Raw genomic sequence first — 15,625 nt, forward strand, 5'->3', positions numbered from 1 at the left:
CTAGTGGTAGAACATCCACCCAGAGATCGGAAAGCCTGGGGTTGGATCCCGGCTGCATCTTACCGAAAGGCGATAAAAAATGGTACTTGTTGTTACCCTATCTGGCCCTCAGCATTAAGGGGCTAAAACAAGGACTGGTCGGCTCGGAGTCGGTATACTGTGTCTGAGTGGGGTACTCATGTTAAACTGTGGCATGGTATCTTAGTGGGGTAGCACTATAAATCAGCATCAGTCCGGACTAGTACAATCAGCCACCCACACACGCGCACATGCACGTTGCTATATAAGTGCAATAATCTTGGACGCGACATTAACCCCATTCCACCTCACCCCACCTATAGCCTGCCACCATCATATTCCCTCCTGGAGCACATCCCTGCACTATAAAGTATACATTTCAGTGTTTTAAAGATTTCCAGATGATTTTGTGCCATCAGCACTACAGGAAGTGCTTAAGCTGCTGCTAAGAAAAATTCTGCTCACTTGAAATGGAGATGTGAATTTGAGACATTTAAAAAATGTGCTACGCATGTTCTAACATTTCAAAGAGAAAATGTTATCAGGGTAATAGTCTCCTACTCCTAATCCTCTGCTCCTCTTTGTGTGTGTGTGGAACTCTCTGCCTGGGTGTTTCAGAAGCTGTGACTTCATACTGTAAACATGAAGATAAAAATTCTCTGGGTGATAGTCCAGATGACATTCTGAACACTTTCTCAACACTTGATCTCTGTTTCTATCTGTCGTTATATCAAATGATTTGGGTGTAACTATTTATTGAAGTAAAAGTGAAAAAAGTCATCTTTTAGCATTCAGGTGAAATATAATGTTGAAAATGTCAAATTTCTCATCCTTCACCCACCACCATCTTGTCTGTGCACCTACCCTGACATCAATACCCCATCCTTCACCCACCACCATCTTGTCAGTACACCCACCCCCACATCAACACCCCATCGTACACCCTCCACCATCTTGTCTGTACACCCACCCCCACATCAATACCCTATCTTACACCCACCACCATCTTGTCTGTGCACCTACCCTGACATCAATACCCCTTCCTACACCCACCACCATCTTGTCTGTGCACCTACCCCCACATCAACACCCCATCCTTCACCCTCCACCATCTTGTCTGTGCACCCACCCCCACATCAATACCCCACCCTACACCCACCACCATCTTGTCAGTACACCCACCCCCACATCAATACCCCATCCTACACCCTCCACCATCTTGTCTGTGCACCCACCCCGACATCAATACCCCATCCTACACCCTCCACCATCTTGTCTGTGCACCTACCCCGACATCAATACCCCATCCTACACCCTCCACCATCTTGTCTGTACACCCACCCCCACATCAACACCCCATCCTACACCCTCCACCATCTTGTCTGTACACCCACCCCCACATCAACACCCCATCCTACACCCACCTCCATCTTGTCTGTACACCCACCCCCACATCAATACCCCATCCTACACCCTCCACCATCTTGTCTGTGCACCCACCCCGACATCAATACCCCATCCTACACCCTCCACCATCTTGTCAGTACACCCACCCCCACATCAATACCCCATCCTACACCCTCCACCATCTTGTCTGTGCACCCACCCCCACATCAATACCCCATCCTACACCCTCCACCATCTTGTCTGTACACCTACCCCCACATCAATACCCCATCCTACACCCATCACCATCTTGTCTGTACATCCACCCCCACATCAATACCCCATCCTACACCCTCCACCATCTTGTCAGTACACCCACCCCCACATCAATACCCCATCCTACACCCATCACCATCTTGTCAGTACACCCACCTCCACATCAACACCCCATCCTACACCCTCCACCATCTTGTCTGTACACCCACCCCCACATCAATACCCCATCCTACACCCTCCACCATCTAGTCTGTGCACCCACCCCCACATCAATACCCCATCCTACACCCTCCACCATCTTGTCAGTACACCTACCCCCACATCAATACCCCATCCTACACCCTCCACCATCTTGTCTGTACACCCACCCCCACATCAATACCCCATCCTACACCCTCCACCATCTTATTTGTACAGCCACCTGTCCATCAACTCACTCCACCCTACAGCCCCACCACCATCTTGTCTATACACCAATTTAAGAACTATTCAAGAAAACAATATACAATAATATTTTTGGGAGTCCAAACTTGCATTAAACTTGCGCAAAGTCATATTTCCAAGTTGGGAAGTTGAATACCAAAATATGGCATTTATAACTTCTTGATGTGTGAGCTCATTGGCATATATAAGGGCAATCCGATACAGGCGACAGGTTAAAATAAATTATGTAAGGGTAATCCAATACTGGCGACTGGTTAAAATAAATTGATAACAAAAAAATCATGACAATAAATCTAATAATTGTACACATCAAAAACATAATGCAGTGCAATGACTACCATGAACTAGGCTGTGTAACAAGCCTCAAGTACAGGGCATGAAACAAGATATCACTGTATGGAATTTACATGCCTACAAAACAGGTTTGTCATGACCAGTGGCATGTGTCAATGGATATGTGTTCAGTGGTTTACAGTTTCAGAGAAATCGATGAACATTAAGTAGTTTAACAAAGTTTCAAATATAATTTTAAATACCATCAGTTACATATTTCTCTTTAATGATGATTTCCAAATCGAGAACAAAATGGGACAGGAAAGAGGAATAGTTATCCATTTAATGCCTTAATGTCTTCTATTTATTGTTTCAATCTCATTAAAATCAGACCTTATTTCTCGCTACCCCTAAACAAAGATCTGAAGACATCCCATTAGGGGTCACGTCAGAACGACCTTTCATCCGACCAATCAGAGCGTCGCCTGTCCAGATCATGAAAGTGACAGTCGGAATGTGATTTCTAATCATACAGCCTCGAAAACATTAACACGGGATATTCCAAACGATAGTTACGGGTTTAACGACTGAATCCATACAATCTAGACCATCTATTAACCATACCAGAATGTTCTTTTGTTCAGGTTTCAAATTTGTAATCGAGAATTTGTCAAAATATGTTGGTCTGACGTGATCCGTAATGGGATGTCCTCAGATCTTTGTTTAGCGGTAGTGAGAAGTAAGATCTGATTTTAATGAGATTGTTTATTGTTTGTAATGTAGAACTTAACCAAGGAACATAGGGAATGTCATACATGTGTGATATATTTTGTTTGATAGGCATTACTTAGAAGTTGACGGATGACAAGATAGACACAATTTTTATGGATAACAACTTCTTTAATACTGTAAAAAGCGACGTTTCGGTATAGATCCTTATACCGTTGTCAAGCAAGACTGCTTCAATACGTGAAACCCACGAGCACGGGTATGGTGCTGACAAGCCAAGAGACATAATCGGGGTGAACCAGGATTCGAACCCACAATCATAGGTTTCTGGCGTGCAGCTCTGCACAGCAAATTGCGGAGCCTTAGTTACCCCCTTTGAGTCAAAAATTGAGGTGAGGTAGATATAAGGTTGAAAAAATAGTAGTTAGGGTGAGATATGAGTTGACATGAGAGAGGAGTTAGGGTGAGATAAGAGTTTAGGTGGATACGAGTGTGGAAGAGATATGAATTGGGTCATATATGAGTTGGCATGAGATAGGAATTTGAGTGAGATAGGTGTTGGGGTGAGATAGGAGTTGGGAAGAGATATGAGTTGGCATGAGTTAGGAGTTGCGAAGAGGTCGAGAAAGGGTGAGAAAGAAGTTAGGATATACAAGCCTTCCCTATATAGTTGAGGTTGAAATAAGTGTTCGATAGGAGCTGAGGTGAGATAGAACTTGGGTTAGGGTGAGATAGGAGTTAAGGGCGAGTTAAGAGTTGAGGTGAAACCGGAATTGGGGTGAGTTGAGATGTGATCAGTATAATGGAGGGGTAGGATATGGGTAGCGGAAGAGGTTAGGATATAAAAGCCTTCCCTGGATAGTTGAGGTAACCCAATGTGATGGGAACATCTTGAACAGAACACAACATGTGCTGATTGCATGCAACATATAATGTAACAGCCAGAAATAGCACCATGCATGTGTGATATACGATAACAGTTCCGACGGTCAGCAATATGGCTCAACATTCCTGGCATGTTTGGTGATCATCGCTTTTGTAGATTATTCAGCAAAATTAAAGTGGGGTGTGGTGGTGAATGGAGTTTGCTTGCTCCAGGAAAGGTAGAGGGGTTGGGTAACACTTCCGCTGTCACATTAAGGCTTCCTTGCTGGTGTAGGCTGCCTCCCACACACTTTAACTGTACTTTCATCCAGCTGTGGGCTAGGTGTTGCAAAGGGGCACCTGATACACCTGGGGCAGGGGGTAGAAGGTGGGGCCTTGCTTCCTCCAACTGAACTGAGGAGTAGGAATAGTACACATTGTGATGAGGCTAGGTAAGATATGTTTGTTGTGGTAGGGAATAGGGTGAGATAGAGGTTCAGGTGAGATGTGAGTATAGTGAGTGAGTGTGGTTTTATGCCGCTTTTAGCAATATTCCAGCAATATCAGGGCGGGGGACACCAGACATGGGCTTCACACATTGTACACATGTGGGAATCAAACCCGGGTCTTCGGCATGATGAGCAAATGCTTAACTACTAGGCTTCCCCACTGCCTCTGATGTGAATTAAGGTAGGGGATAGGGTGAGATAGAAGTTTAGGTGAGATGAGAGTGTGGGATTTGAGTCAAGGTAGAGAATAGTGTGAGATAGAATTTCAGTCGAGATAATAGAGTGAGATGTGAGTTAAGGTAGGGGATAGGGTGAGATGTGAGTTTAGGTAGAGGATGGTGTGAGATGTGAGTTAAGGTAGGGGATAGGGTGAAATGTGAGTTTAGGTAGATGATGGTGTGAGATGTGAGTTAAGGTAGGGCATAGAGTGAGATGTGAGTTAAGGTAGGGGATAGGGTGAGATGTGAGTTTAGGTAGAGGATGGTGTGAGATGTGAGTTTAGGTAGATGATGGTGTGAGATGTGAGTTTAGGTAGAGGATGGTGTGAGATGTGAGTTAAGGTAGGGGATAGGGTGAGATGTGAGTTAAGGTAGGGGATAGGGTGAGATGTGAGTTAAGGTAGGGGATAGGGTGAGATGTGAGTTAAGGTAGGAGGATAGGGTGAGATGTGAGTTAAGGTAGAGGATGGTGTGAGATGTGAGTTAAGGTAGGGGGATAAAGTGTGATATAAGTTCTGGTGAGAAGTGAGTTAGGGTGAGATAAGAAAGTCAGGTGAGGTTAATAATTAAGTTGAAATTTGAGTTGAGTTCATATAGGATCAGGGTAAAGCAGATGAGTTAGGATGAGGTCAGGTCTAGGCTGGGGTCAGATATTGATTGAAATCGGAGAGGAAAGGATTGAAATAGGAAATGGAGATAGGAGTTAGGATGTGATAGAATTCTGAAATTGTTGTTCTGCAGAGACCACTGTGAAATGCACAAACTTAACACCACTGTCTGTTTCAGGACTATGCAGAGACCACTATGAATGAGCTGCTAGGCTGGTACGGCTACGACAAGGTCAGCAGTAGTGAGACAGAACAGCTTAACCTGGGGCGCTATCGGCCCGAAGACAGCATGGACGATGGTGACGTGTGTGATGGTGACAGCCTGGACGGCAGCGAAAGTGGTCTGATGACACCAGAGGAGGGAGAGAGTGGGCGCCTCAGTGAGTAGAACATACAGACATGTCTCACCGTGATTTTGCACTTGGTGTTATACAAGATACATACCTTATAACTTGATACCAATACAACTAGCATTAACGATTGTTCTGATTGTCAGAAACTGTTAACAGATTCATTTTTATTTCTCAACCACACCAGACTGCAGTGAAGAACTGACCGCACAACAGATTAACTGGCTGCATCACGTGCTTTACAGGAAAATTAGAACAAGTATCATGACAATGTTAGTTTACTCGTCATTTTTTTATATTGCCCTCAGCAGTGGATTTGTCCTTGGACAAGTACATAAACACTTCAACATTACTATAGTTCGTTATCATAATCACCTCACCTAATGTTTACCCTGTTACAATTAATCATAATCACGTCTTAAAAGTCTTAACCTTTTTCTGAGATCTAGACAGCACATCAAAATTGAATGTTTGCATATCAGTATCAGTATGACCAGCTGACGTCACGTTATCAAATTTGTCAACTTCCGTCACCACGGGAACTGTGTCCCATTTCACAGTGTTTGAATGGTAAAAGGAAGACAGTTATGACTGGTTCTCTTTGGACGTCTTTGAAATGCTGTACAATTAATATAATCCTCTGTCTGATGTCAAACTATCAAGAAATGGCCACAAGGTCATAAACTGTCATCAAATGGAGACCGCCATTTTGTTCTGTAGCTGATGGAAACCTGAGTAGTTTCAGTTTTATTCTTTTATCCTCAAGAGTAAACTGAGTGATTTGTTTGGTCATCATTTACCCTTAAACTTCTCGGAATTTAATTGTATGTAAATTAATGATGAAGAGGAATGTGATTGGTTAACATGTATATAGCAAGGACTGGTAGTGTAGTGCACATGAACAGGATGTACTCATGAACTGTTCAACATCATGCGAAATGAAAGTACTCTTATTTTAGTTTGTTTGGATCTGGGGTAAATGGTATAAGTTAAAACAAGTGATATGTATCTGCCTGTTTGTGGAATAATTTACCAACTGCACCAAATCCAGTCTTGTCGACGGGAAATCGCACCCTGTGGGGATTAAAAGGCAGCAAACGTCCCACGTACCCTTTGTTTGTTGTAGGGGCTAACTAAATGATCATAGTGTATGATCTTACTTGTCCTGTGCTGCTCATGCAATCAACCCCTTGTTTACCTGGCCAAGGCTCCAGGCAGTAGGATAGCTGGAATACTGCTGACACAGTCATAAAACAGTACTCCATCTTATGATAGAATCTTTTCATTGATTAATCAAATTGCATGTAGAAAATGCATTGTTCTGTACCATTTTCCCTGACGCTGCATTTTAATGATTTCATATTAATCATCAAATCAATTGATCAAAACACCAGTGAAGCTCAAAATGATTTTTCTTGTATAAAAATGTAATTTAGATGATAGAAACTTTTCTAGTCATTATTTACATGCAGTGGAAAAGCAGCTAACTTTTGTGTATCACTTGTGAAATAATTTGATGGTTTCAAGAAATATGAGCACACTACCACAGGAAAAACGGTGGTTTCTGGAAGAATTTTTATCGAAATTAGTCAACTGTCTTGAGTTATGCAGTGAGCAAGCTGTCCACGATATATGCCATATTTACACGCACAAGAAAGTCTGAGACTCCAATCAGAGGGAAGAGTGTCCTCAGCTCCACAGCTTGTGATCAGCCAAGAACGGTTCAATAAAACCTGCTGCCATGTTTTGTCTCCTGCGCCTGGACACCTGAACCGCTATTTAGCTATGGGGTAGTTTCTAGCATATAAATATCACCATCTTGAGATAATGTCAGATCATGTTCTGAAAATGCACTGGATAAAATTACTTAAGAAATTAATATTTTTACATCATGGTCATTACTGGACCTTTCAAAGATAGACAATGTGATCAATGTCGTTTTGTTGCAGAAGCCTAATGGGGTTTGAAAATGAGGTTGATTTTATAACAGCAACTTGATAACAAAGTTAACCAGGACAGTGATATGTAGTTTTTGTGAAGAGTCATGTTTGAGTTTGTCCCTGAGACTGATGCTGCATGTGTCATCGAATACCATCTTTGGCCTCGGGGAGCTACATAAACAGCTAAATCGGGGCCACCCTTGTCTCATTAGTTTATGGATCTACTGACCCCAAATTTCACAAATGAGGAATAAAATAATAATTTTTAGAACATTTTCTTTACTCTTCAGACAAACTTCAAAACAGGTCAATATGGGACATAACTCTTTGTGTTGTTATACTATATCATCATTTTTTTCTATATTTTTTTTACATATATCAGATCGTATTTAAATGCAAATTTTTAAAATTTTGAACATTGACTCTGAATCTGAAAATAAATCAAATAATTGAAAGTGCCTTTTTAGTCAGTGGTAAAAAGAATATCTAAATTGAACCAAAAATTAATGAATTGTTTGATATTACTTAAGTTGACGGATGAAAAGATAGACACAATTTCATGGATAACAACTTCTTTAATACTGTGAAAAGCGACGTTTCGGTATAGATCCTAATACCGTTGGTATAGATGCTTAGATCCTTATACTGTTGTCAAGCAAGACTGGTCTTGCTTGACAACGGTATTAGGATCTATACTAAAACATCGCTTTTCACAGTATTAAAGAAGTTGTTATCCATAAAATTGTGTCTATCTTGTCAAAATTTAATGGTATAAAAAAATGGACCATTTGAATCAGTGTTTCTGAATGATAGGAAAAATGCTATTTCATTACATTATAACATTTTGTGGACAATTTTTGTCTAGTTTTTGTTTAGGATGATTGTCCAAATTTATAATATTTCTGTATATGTACCATGCAGAGGACATGGTTGGCCCAGTAGATTGAGGTGTTGCCAATTCCTGTGTCCCGTTGGTCAAATCATGGGTTCAAATGCAAGCCTCTCCTCAATTATTAACTCTGGTCTATTGGCACCCTAACCCTGCTCATGGTGGTACATGCATATGAGCTGCCCCTCATTTGGCTCCCATCCCACAATACACTGACACTGAAATAAACACAATTCACTCTCTTAATGATCTCTGGGCAATGTGGGCCTGATATGTAACACAAACCCTAGTTATCTCCCCTTGCCATGCCTTGATTGCAGCTGTGATTGTGGTATTTACCATTCTTAAGAAAAGTGAGTTATAACCGTTGTTGCTTGTTGCAGTATTCCAGCAATATGGCAGGGGCGCCAGAAATGGGCTTCGCTATCCTTTAGAAATCACATTGTTGAATGATGCCTTCAATTTGTCATCTTGTGTCTAATTCGGTGAAGTGAGATAATCCAGTCAACCATCTTTTTAAAGCGTTTCAATTACTTCAACAGCTGAAATTGTCAGCAAGACTTTGTGACATTGTCCCCTCCAAATTTAAGAAATTTCAAAAAGTGATTATTTTGTAATTTTTGTTTTGTTGTGTGTTAAACCTATTAATTTTGTGTTTCATGAGAAAAATGACTTTTTGTAGGAGCCTGCTGTAGGCATGTGTCTTCTACTTCTACAGAGACAAAAACACAGATTTTTATGACAAATAACTGGTTGAAAACTTAAAACCTATCATTTATAAGATAGGGTTGCTAACCAGTTATTAGTGATGATTATATTGTTTGTGTTTGTTTATCAACTGCAGAGAGAGAGACATAATTGATATTATTTTTATTTTTATATTTCATACATACACTTTATCCACTTTTTAATATATACAAAAAGCAAGGAAACTCTAACACTTTCCTAACTCTTTTAGAAATATTCCATTATCATGGAAGGGTCACCCGAAATGGGCTTCACACGTTGTACCCATGTTAAGAATCGAACTCAAGCCTGGCATGATGCGGGAAGGCTTCAACCATCAGGTGACCAGATGCCCTCCAACTGAGTTAGGACATATATAGCGTTATTGTCGTTATGGTGAAACAAAACATTGAATGGCACAATCCACAAAGAAGTCACGCTCCTATAACTGTTATGCTTCATCACATACTGATAAAACCAACCTCCTAAAACAATTGATGAACCCACCAAAAGAATGGTCAAGTCTTGTTGCCAGGACTGTAATTCCACATGTTTAAGCTGAGGCCATGAGAAATTCTCTTCTAGTCCATCAATACAGTATCAAAACTATGTGTACGCTGCCAGCCACCTCATGAAATACATAAATGTTTATATGCTGTAAATGAAATAACATGTAATACCTCTATGTATAATGTACATCGTGTTTATCTACCTTTCATGTCTATAATTATATACATGTCCATATGTAGATAGTTTGTACCCTACACTACGAGGGTGTTCTGTACAATAACAATTCTTCTTCTTCTTCTTCTTCTTCTTCTTCTTCATACTAAGGAGAGTCATAGTGTTTGTGGAGCAATGTACCCTAAGGTCCCATTAAAATACTGTAGATCTTGAAATTAACATGAGAGTGAACTAAATGAGAAAAATGCGAGTGATCTTTCTTCGCATTGATCAAACTTTGCATTTATGTCTCCAAAATGAGTACCAACAATAAGACGCCCTCACTGAAGACTTTGGATAGCAGAAATACCAACTTGAATATTAACACAAATACGGTTTATTGAGCAGCAGATTTAACAAGTATGTAACAATGTCATTCAAAGAATAGGAATGGAGGATTAAGGTGAGGATATGTATCATTCCAATGGGAATTGAGGTAGGGGGAGTCACATTGATATTGAGTCACATTTGTTGCTACCGGGTAGGTGTCAGCAGTCGTAGTAATTTGGAGATGCATTAATATCAAGATTTATCGTAATATAGAATTTGTAATCTCTAAGTCACACACTGTCTTCATTGTGGAACAAGACAAGAGTTGGGTTCACACTAATTTACATGCAGAGAATACAGAAAGGTCTAGTCTCACTGTGCACAGTGTAGTAAATAAATTCTTTGTAAAAAAAAAGAAATTCTTTGTAATTTCCAGTAATTTGATTGGCTAACGAGGAAAATATCTTTGTGTTCATAAGTTGATGAATTGAAAAGAAAAATAGGCCCTGCCCACTGAACTACTTTCAGCAGTCTAAATATAGATTAATAATGGGAGGGGGGTGACCCTATTGGGGAATTCTGCTTCTGGGTATTTCCATTATTAGAATGAAAGTCATTCACAAATCGTTAAAGTATATGGGGGGTTATTTTACTAAAAGATATTTGAATACACTGTCAGAAGTTCCTTACATGTGTTTATATGACAGATGCTTTGATGCTTAATGCAAGGCCCAGCCTAGATCACACAAACTGTGGTCCATGAGAGCGAGTCTGCAAGTTTCATCCTTTGTCCTAGCCAAAGGAATGTAAAGTTCTGATTTGAAAAAAATAAAATTTTATGTTTTTTATTATTATCAAAATTGTCTCTCTATAGAAAAACAAAGAGGGTGTTTGAAAATGTAAAAAAAAAAAAATTGATTATTTAACTTTATATTCTTGTGATTTAGTGCAACTAGGTAAGCTTTGAGAGGAATGCATGTGATAGTTACTTACATGTTGCCTTGCTGCTTTCTGCAACACCTCCTGGTAAGTGGGGGACTTACAACTGGTGTGAGTATGTATTCTCCTCAAGGAGTTGAGAACAACATTATCTATGTCCCCATATGGTCTTCAGTCACGCTAGGATCGTTTCTTCTTTCATGTTATGAATTTCATCACTTTCTGCAGACTGAGTTGGATATATGGCAGGGAGGTCGATCTATGCCCCGAGGACTTGAAGAGTCTCTAGATTAATGAAATAGGAATAAGCTCTTTTGATTTGTAGCATGATGCTTCAAAATTGATTCTTTTAGCATCAGGTTCAAAAGCTGAATAAAACCCAGATGAGTTTGTTGATGGTGTGATGAGTAGATCAGTTATGTGAACAGAATAATTCAGAAAGAGAAATATCTTACCCGAAAGTTAATCAAATATATTCCATCAGAGATTAATTCTAAACATAGGTGATGTGTGTGGATGCCACAAATAAGACACTGATGTAACAAAATGGTAGAAACAGATATAGCATGTAGAAGAAAATGCTGCAGCATATGTGATTAATTCTTTAAAACATAAGTTGGAATTAAAACAAATGAGATAAAAACATCACCTTCTTCAATAATATCAGAATCAATATTTATGAATAGTGCAAAATAAGCAGGAGAAGTCTGGAAAAACTTTGGCAAATGATGAATGTTTTTGTGTCAGAATGAAGCTCGCATCCATCAGAGGCCCTGTAAGAAATGTCTAGCGGGGAGCTATGCTAAGAATCAATGGACAACCCTTCTAAACCATATCGGTGGTATTATTTTCTGACATGCATCTGTACCATTGATTACCGACAGGAAGTTATGAAATGGAGAATTGTATTATGGGAGGGGGCTCAGATGTGCGGCGTAATCTGCACTGCACATCAGGTTGTGTGCGTATCGCGCAGGTCTGTGCGGACCACATCTGATATCCTTCCTCTGAAATTCCCTTCTCCCTAGCCAGATCGGAGCTAGATCATATTGCCAGCGTCTTTGGCATGATTCATAGTTCACGTCAGACCAGATTAATGTGTGATGTTTTCATTACATGTATGATTTTAACTGTCTGTCATACGATACCCCGTGACACAAGAACAATGACCAATTTCTCGGCTGTTGGCAGATCATCTTTCCCTTGTATCTCCATAACCTATAAATTCAGAGAAAGTTGTTTATTCTGTAAGGTGTAGTGGTCTGAAAGAAAAGCTTAGTCTTGCTTTGAAATACAACCTTTGGGAGGAAACTCCCGAGACAACACGAGGAGAAAATATGCCGTTCGTTTTTCTTTCACTTTTGAGTGATCCACAGTGGATCGAATACATGTTTTCTGCTGTGGGATAAATTCTTGAGTCCGAGGAGAAATTATATTTGTTAGTCTGTCTCCTGCTTGGAGATATTAATGTAAAAATTTGATATCCGGCCTAAAATTTCAGGTTCTGCATGTAAAGCGATACTTTAGGGAAGACATCTGGTATTTATCACTGTCTCAACTTGATATTAAAACTGTTTGTTCCTAATTCAATTATCAATAGATAATCACTTCAGGTTTTCTTTATAACTGACTGATAAACACAACTGGATTGTTAATTCACAGAAATATTGGTGTTTGAATGGTCCATTTTCAAATCACAGGGATTTACTATTCATGATAAATGAATTATTCAAAGTGGTGCTTAAATCATGTAGAATACTATTTGGACAGATTTTGATGCCTATTTGGATTTGATGCTCTATCAGTTTCAAACTTTGTGCCAGTGATAGAAGAGTATCATTTACATGAAAGATACAAGGATATAATGTTAGCTAGCTGTTGCATATTTTCACAGAGAATGGCAAAGTAACATAATATGGGCTCTATAAGAGACAGATAATGGACATTTCAACTTGATGCAGATGTGGATAAAAATGTGACTGTAAACACCTAACAGAGTCTGAATGTTTGAGGGGTTTCTAGTTGAAATACTATTTTGAGTTTATTGTAAGACTGTATCACTTTGCAATAAGTATTGTGATAGTTTTCCCTCAAGCAGATTCCCAGGCTTTGTGGAAGATGGACTCAAGTCTAACATGTCAGCCATTCTTAGATTCAGTATGCAGCAGTTGTTAGGGTCACTAAAGGAGGGAGGAAGCTATCTCTCTTCACAGTTATAATCAGTACCTTCTATCTGCAAACAAGGTGTATCTTGTATGAAAAACAAATGGTATGAGAAGTGTTAACAACAGGTAGTTTTCATGATTTTTTTCAAACTACTGATGATTAAGTATGGTATCAGTGTCGACTATTGATAGTTTCCCTATTTTGACATGTACATATGTTCCCATAATTTTTCAGGTGAACAATTGACTTGCCCTTGCATGTGTTTGTGATGGGTGCCATTTGTGGGACAGGATATGCTCACCTTTCAATGTAAAACGTCAAACCAAAGTGTCCCTCAATTAAATAAGTGTAATCCATGCCACAGTCATATTAAGGGGAAAAAGATCTGTGAGCTACATCTTTGGCACATCCATGAATTGGCACAATTGAGTCTTTTGTCACATCCCTCGATGAGTCTCCTGATGTCAGGTATCTGATGTCAGTTCGGAAAACACTGATCTGCATAAAGGCTGCATTATCTCTGTTGATTCTTTAGACAAATGCTCGCCTTGTCCTGTTAACCAACTGAAAAGAGAAAGAAAATGTCTGGTAAACAGATAAAGATCACCATTGTTGAGGCAAGAAACACATAATGCTGATCAGCTCACACCCAATATCCCATCAAACTTTATATCCATTTTTTCTTTGCACAAAACATGCTACATTGTAGCGTTGCAATGTTATTGCAATATGAATATTATAAGACAGTAGATGATGATAGGTTCAGAAAACTATAAATTGAAACAAAATCTTTGCTAAGTACATAAATATCCAAAGTATCTCAATTAACAATGACTTCATGCAAAAATGTTACGTTTTAGAATATGTGTACATTTTTGACATTTTTCAATGTTATAATTAACTGACATTTTCATAGACTTGAAATGTTAAACTAAGTGCACTGCACTTACAACCATAATGATGAGTTAACCAAAGTTTAAGATTACAATTGTTACAAACATTTCGTTAAATGCGAGATGTCCTGGTTTCATTAAAATACATTCTTAAATGTTAGTATTAATTCCTGTGGTTAAGAAAAGTAATTAATATATATGTAACATCAGTTTTAAACATATTATCAATATCAATAAGCCAATGTTGAATCAATGTTGAAAACAATGTCTGATTTCAACACATTTTCAAATCTTGAAAAGCCACTGTTGAAGCACTTTGAAAATATGTCACATTTCAACATATTTTCAAATATGGAAAGGCCACTGTTTAAGCAATGTTAAAAGCAATGCCAGATTTTAACATATTTTCAAATACTGATAGGCCACTGTTGAATGAATGTTGAAAACAATGTCAGATTTCAACATATTTACGAAAAGCGAAAGACCAAAAGAGAATAAATGTTGAAACCAATCTCAGATTTCAAGATATCTTTGAATATCGAAAGGCCAATATTGAAATAATGTTGATAGAATGTTTTTCAACCTACCAACCTCAGATCAACTAATTTTAGCACTGAGACAATGTCATGTGCCTGCTGGGATGACACCTTATCGCTTCGATTGACCAATCAGCATTGAAAATTTCTCGACTGCAAATATTGGAAAGTCATTACACTTAATCTTTCTACCCTACCCTTATAGACACAACACAATATTCAAAATTCATTTTTAAACAGAAACATCTGCAAAATTATACAGACAGCTGTCTTTATTACGTGGACTTAACATGTAGCGAGTGAGTGAGTGAGTATGGGTTTAAACCGCTTTTAGCAATATTCATGCAATATCACGGCAGGGGACACCAGAAATGGGCTTCAAACATTGCACCCATGTTGGGAATCGAACCCGGGGCTTCGGCGTGACAAGCGGACGCTTTAACCACTAGGCTACCCGACCGCCCTACTCAACATGTAAATATAGTATGAAGTGAGTTCAGTGTTGAAGATTCTCTTCTGACTTCAGTGGCCAGGGTTTCTGTAAGGTTGATTGCTATACTGTGATGCCATGTATTTGTGTGTGTACAACATACATCCTGGTAGGTGTGGCAAGGGAGGTAAGTCAGGATCTCAGTGATGGAGGGTCAGCAAATACTCCTGGAACACACCTCCACTCAGACAGTCTGTCATAGACACTATCTGATGCCAGGCGAGGACAATAATGATACGTGGGTGTACTGAGCTGCTGCTACTACTACTACTACTACTACTGCTACTACTACTACTACTACTACTACTACTACTGCTACTACTACTACTACTACTACTACTGCTACTGCTACTACTACCGCTACTGCTACTACTACCG

General features: G+C 39.4%; 1 protein-coding gene across 2 annotated transcripts in view; it reads left to right on the forward strand.

The window, feature by feature from the left end:
* The window catches only part of LOC139474284 (sine oculis-binding protein homolog), an 87,565-nt gene that overhangs the window by 38,465 nt on the left and 33,475 nt on the right, over nt 1-15,625 (forward strand). For both annotated transcript variants that reach the window (XM_071257232.1, XM_071257234.1), the window contains exon 2: nt 5,504-5,705. In XM_071257232.1, the coding sequence (XP_071113333.1) occupies nt 5,504-5,705 (202 nt within the window). The remainder of the gene's footprint in view (nt 1-5,503; nt 5,706-15,625) is intronic.

This window comes from Haliotis cracherodii, unplaced genomic scaffold (genome assembly GCF_022045235.1).
Source record: "Haliotis cracherodii isolate W230 unplaced genomic scaffold, xgHalCrac1.p SCAF_3, whole genome shotgun sequence".
Taxonomy (NCBI): domain Eukaryota; kingdom Metazoa; phylum Mollusca; class Gastropoda; order Lepetellida; family Haliotidae; genus Haliotis; species Haliotis cracherodii.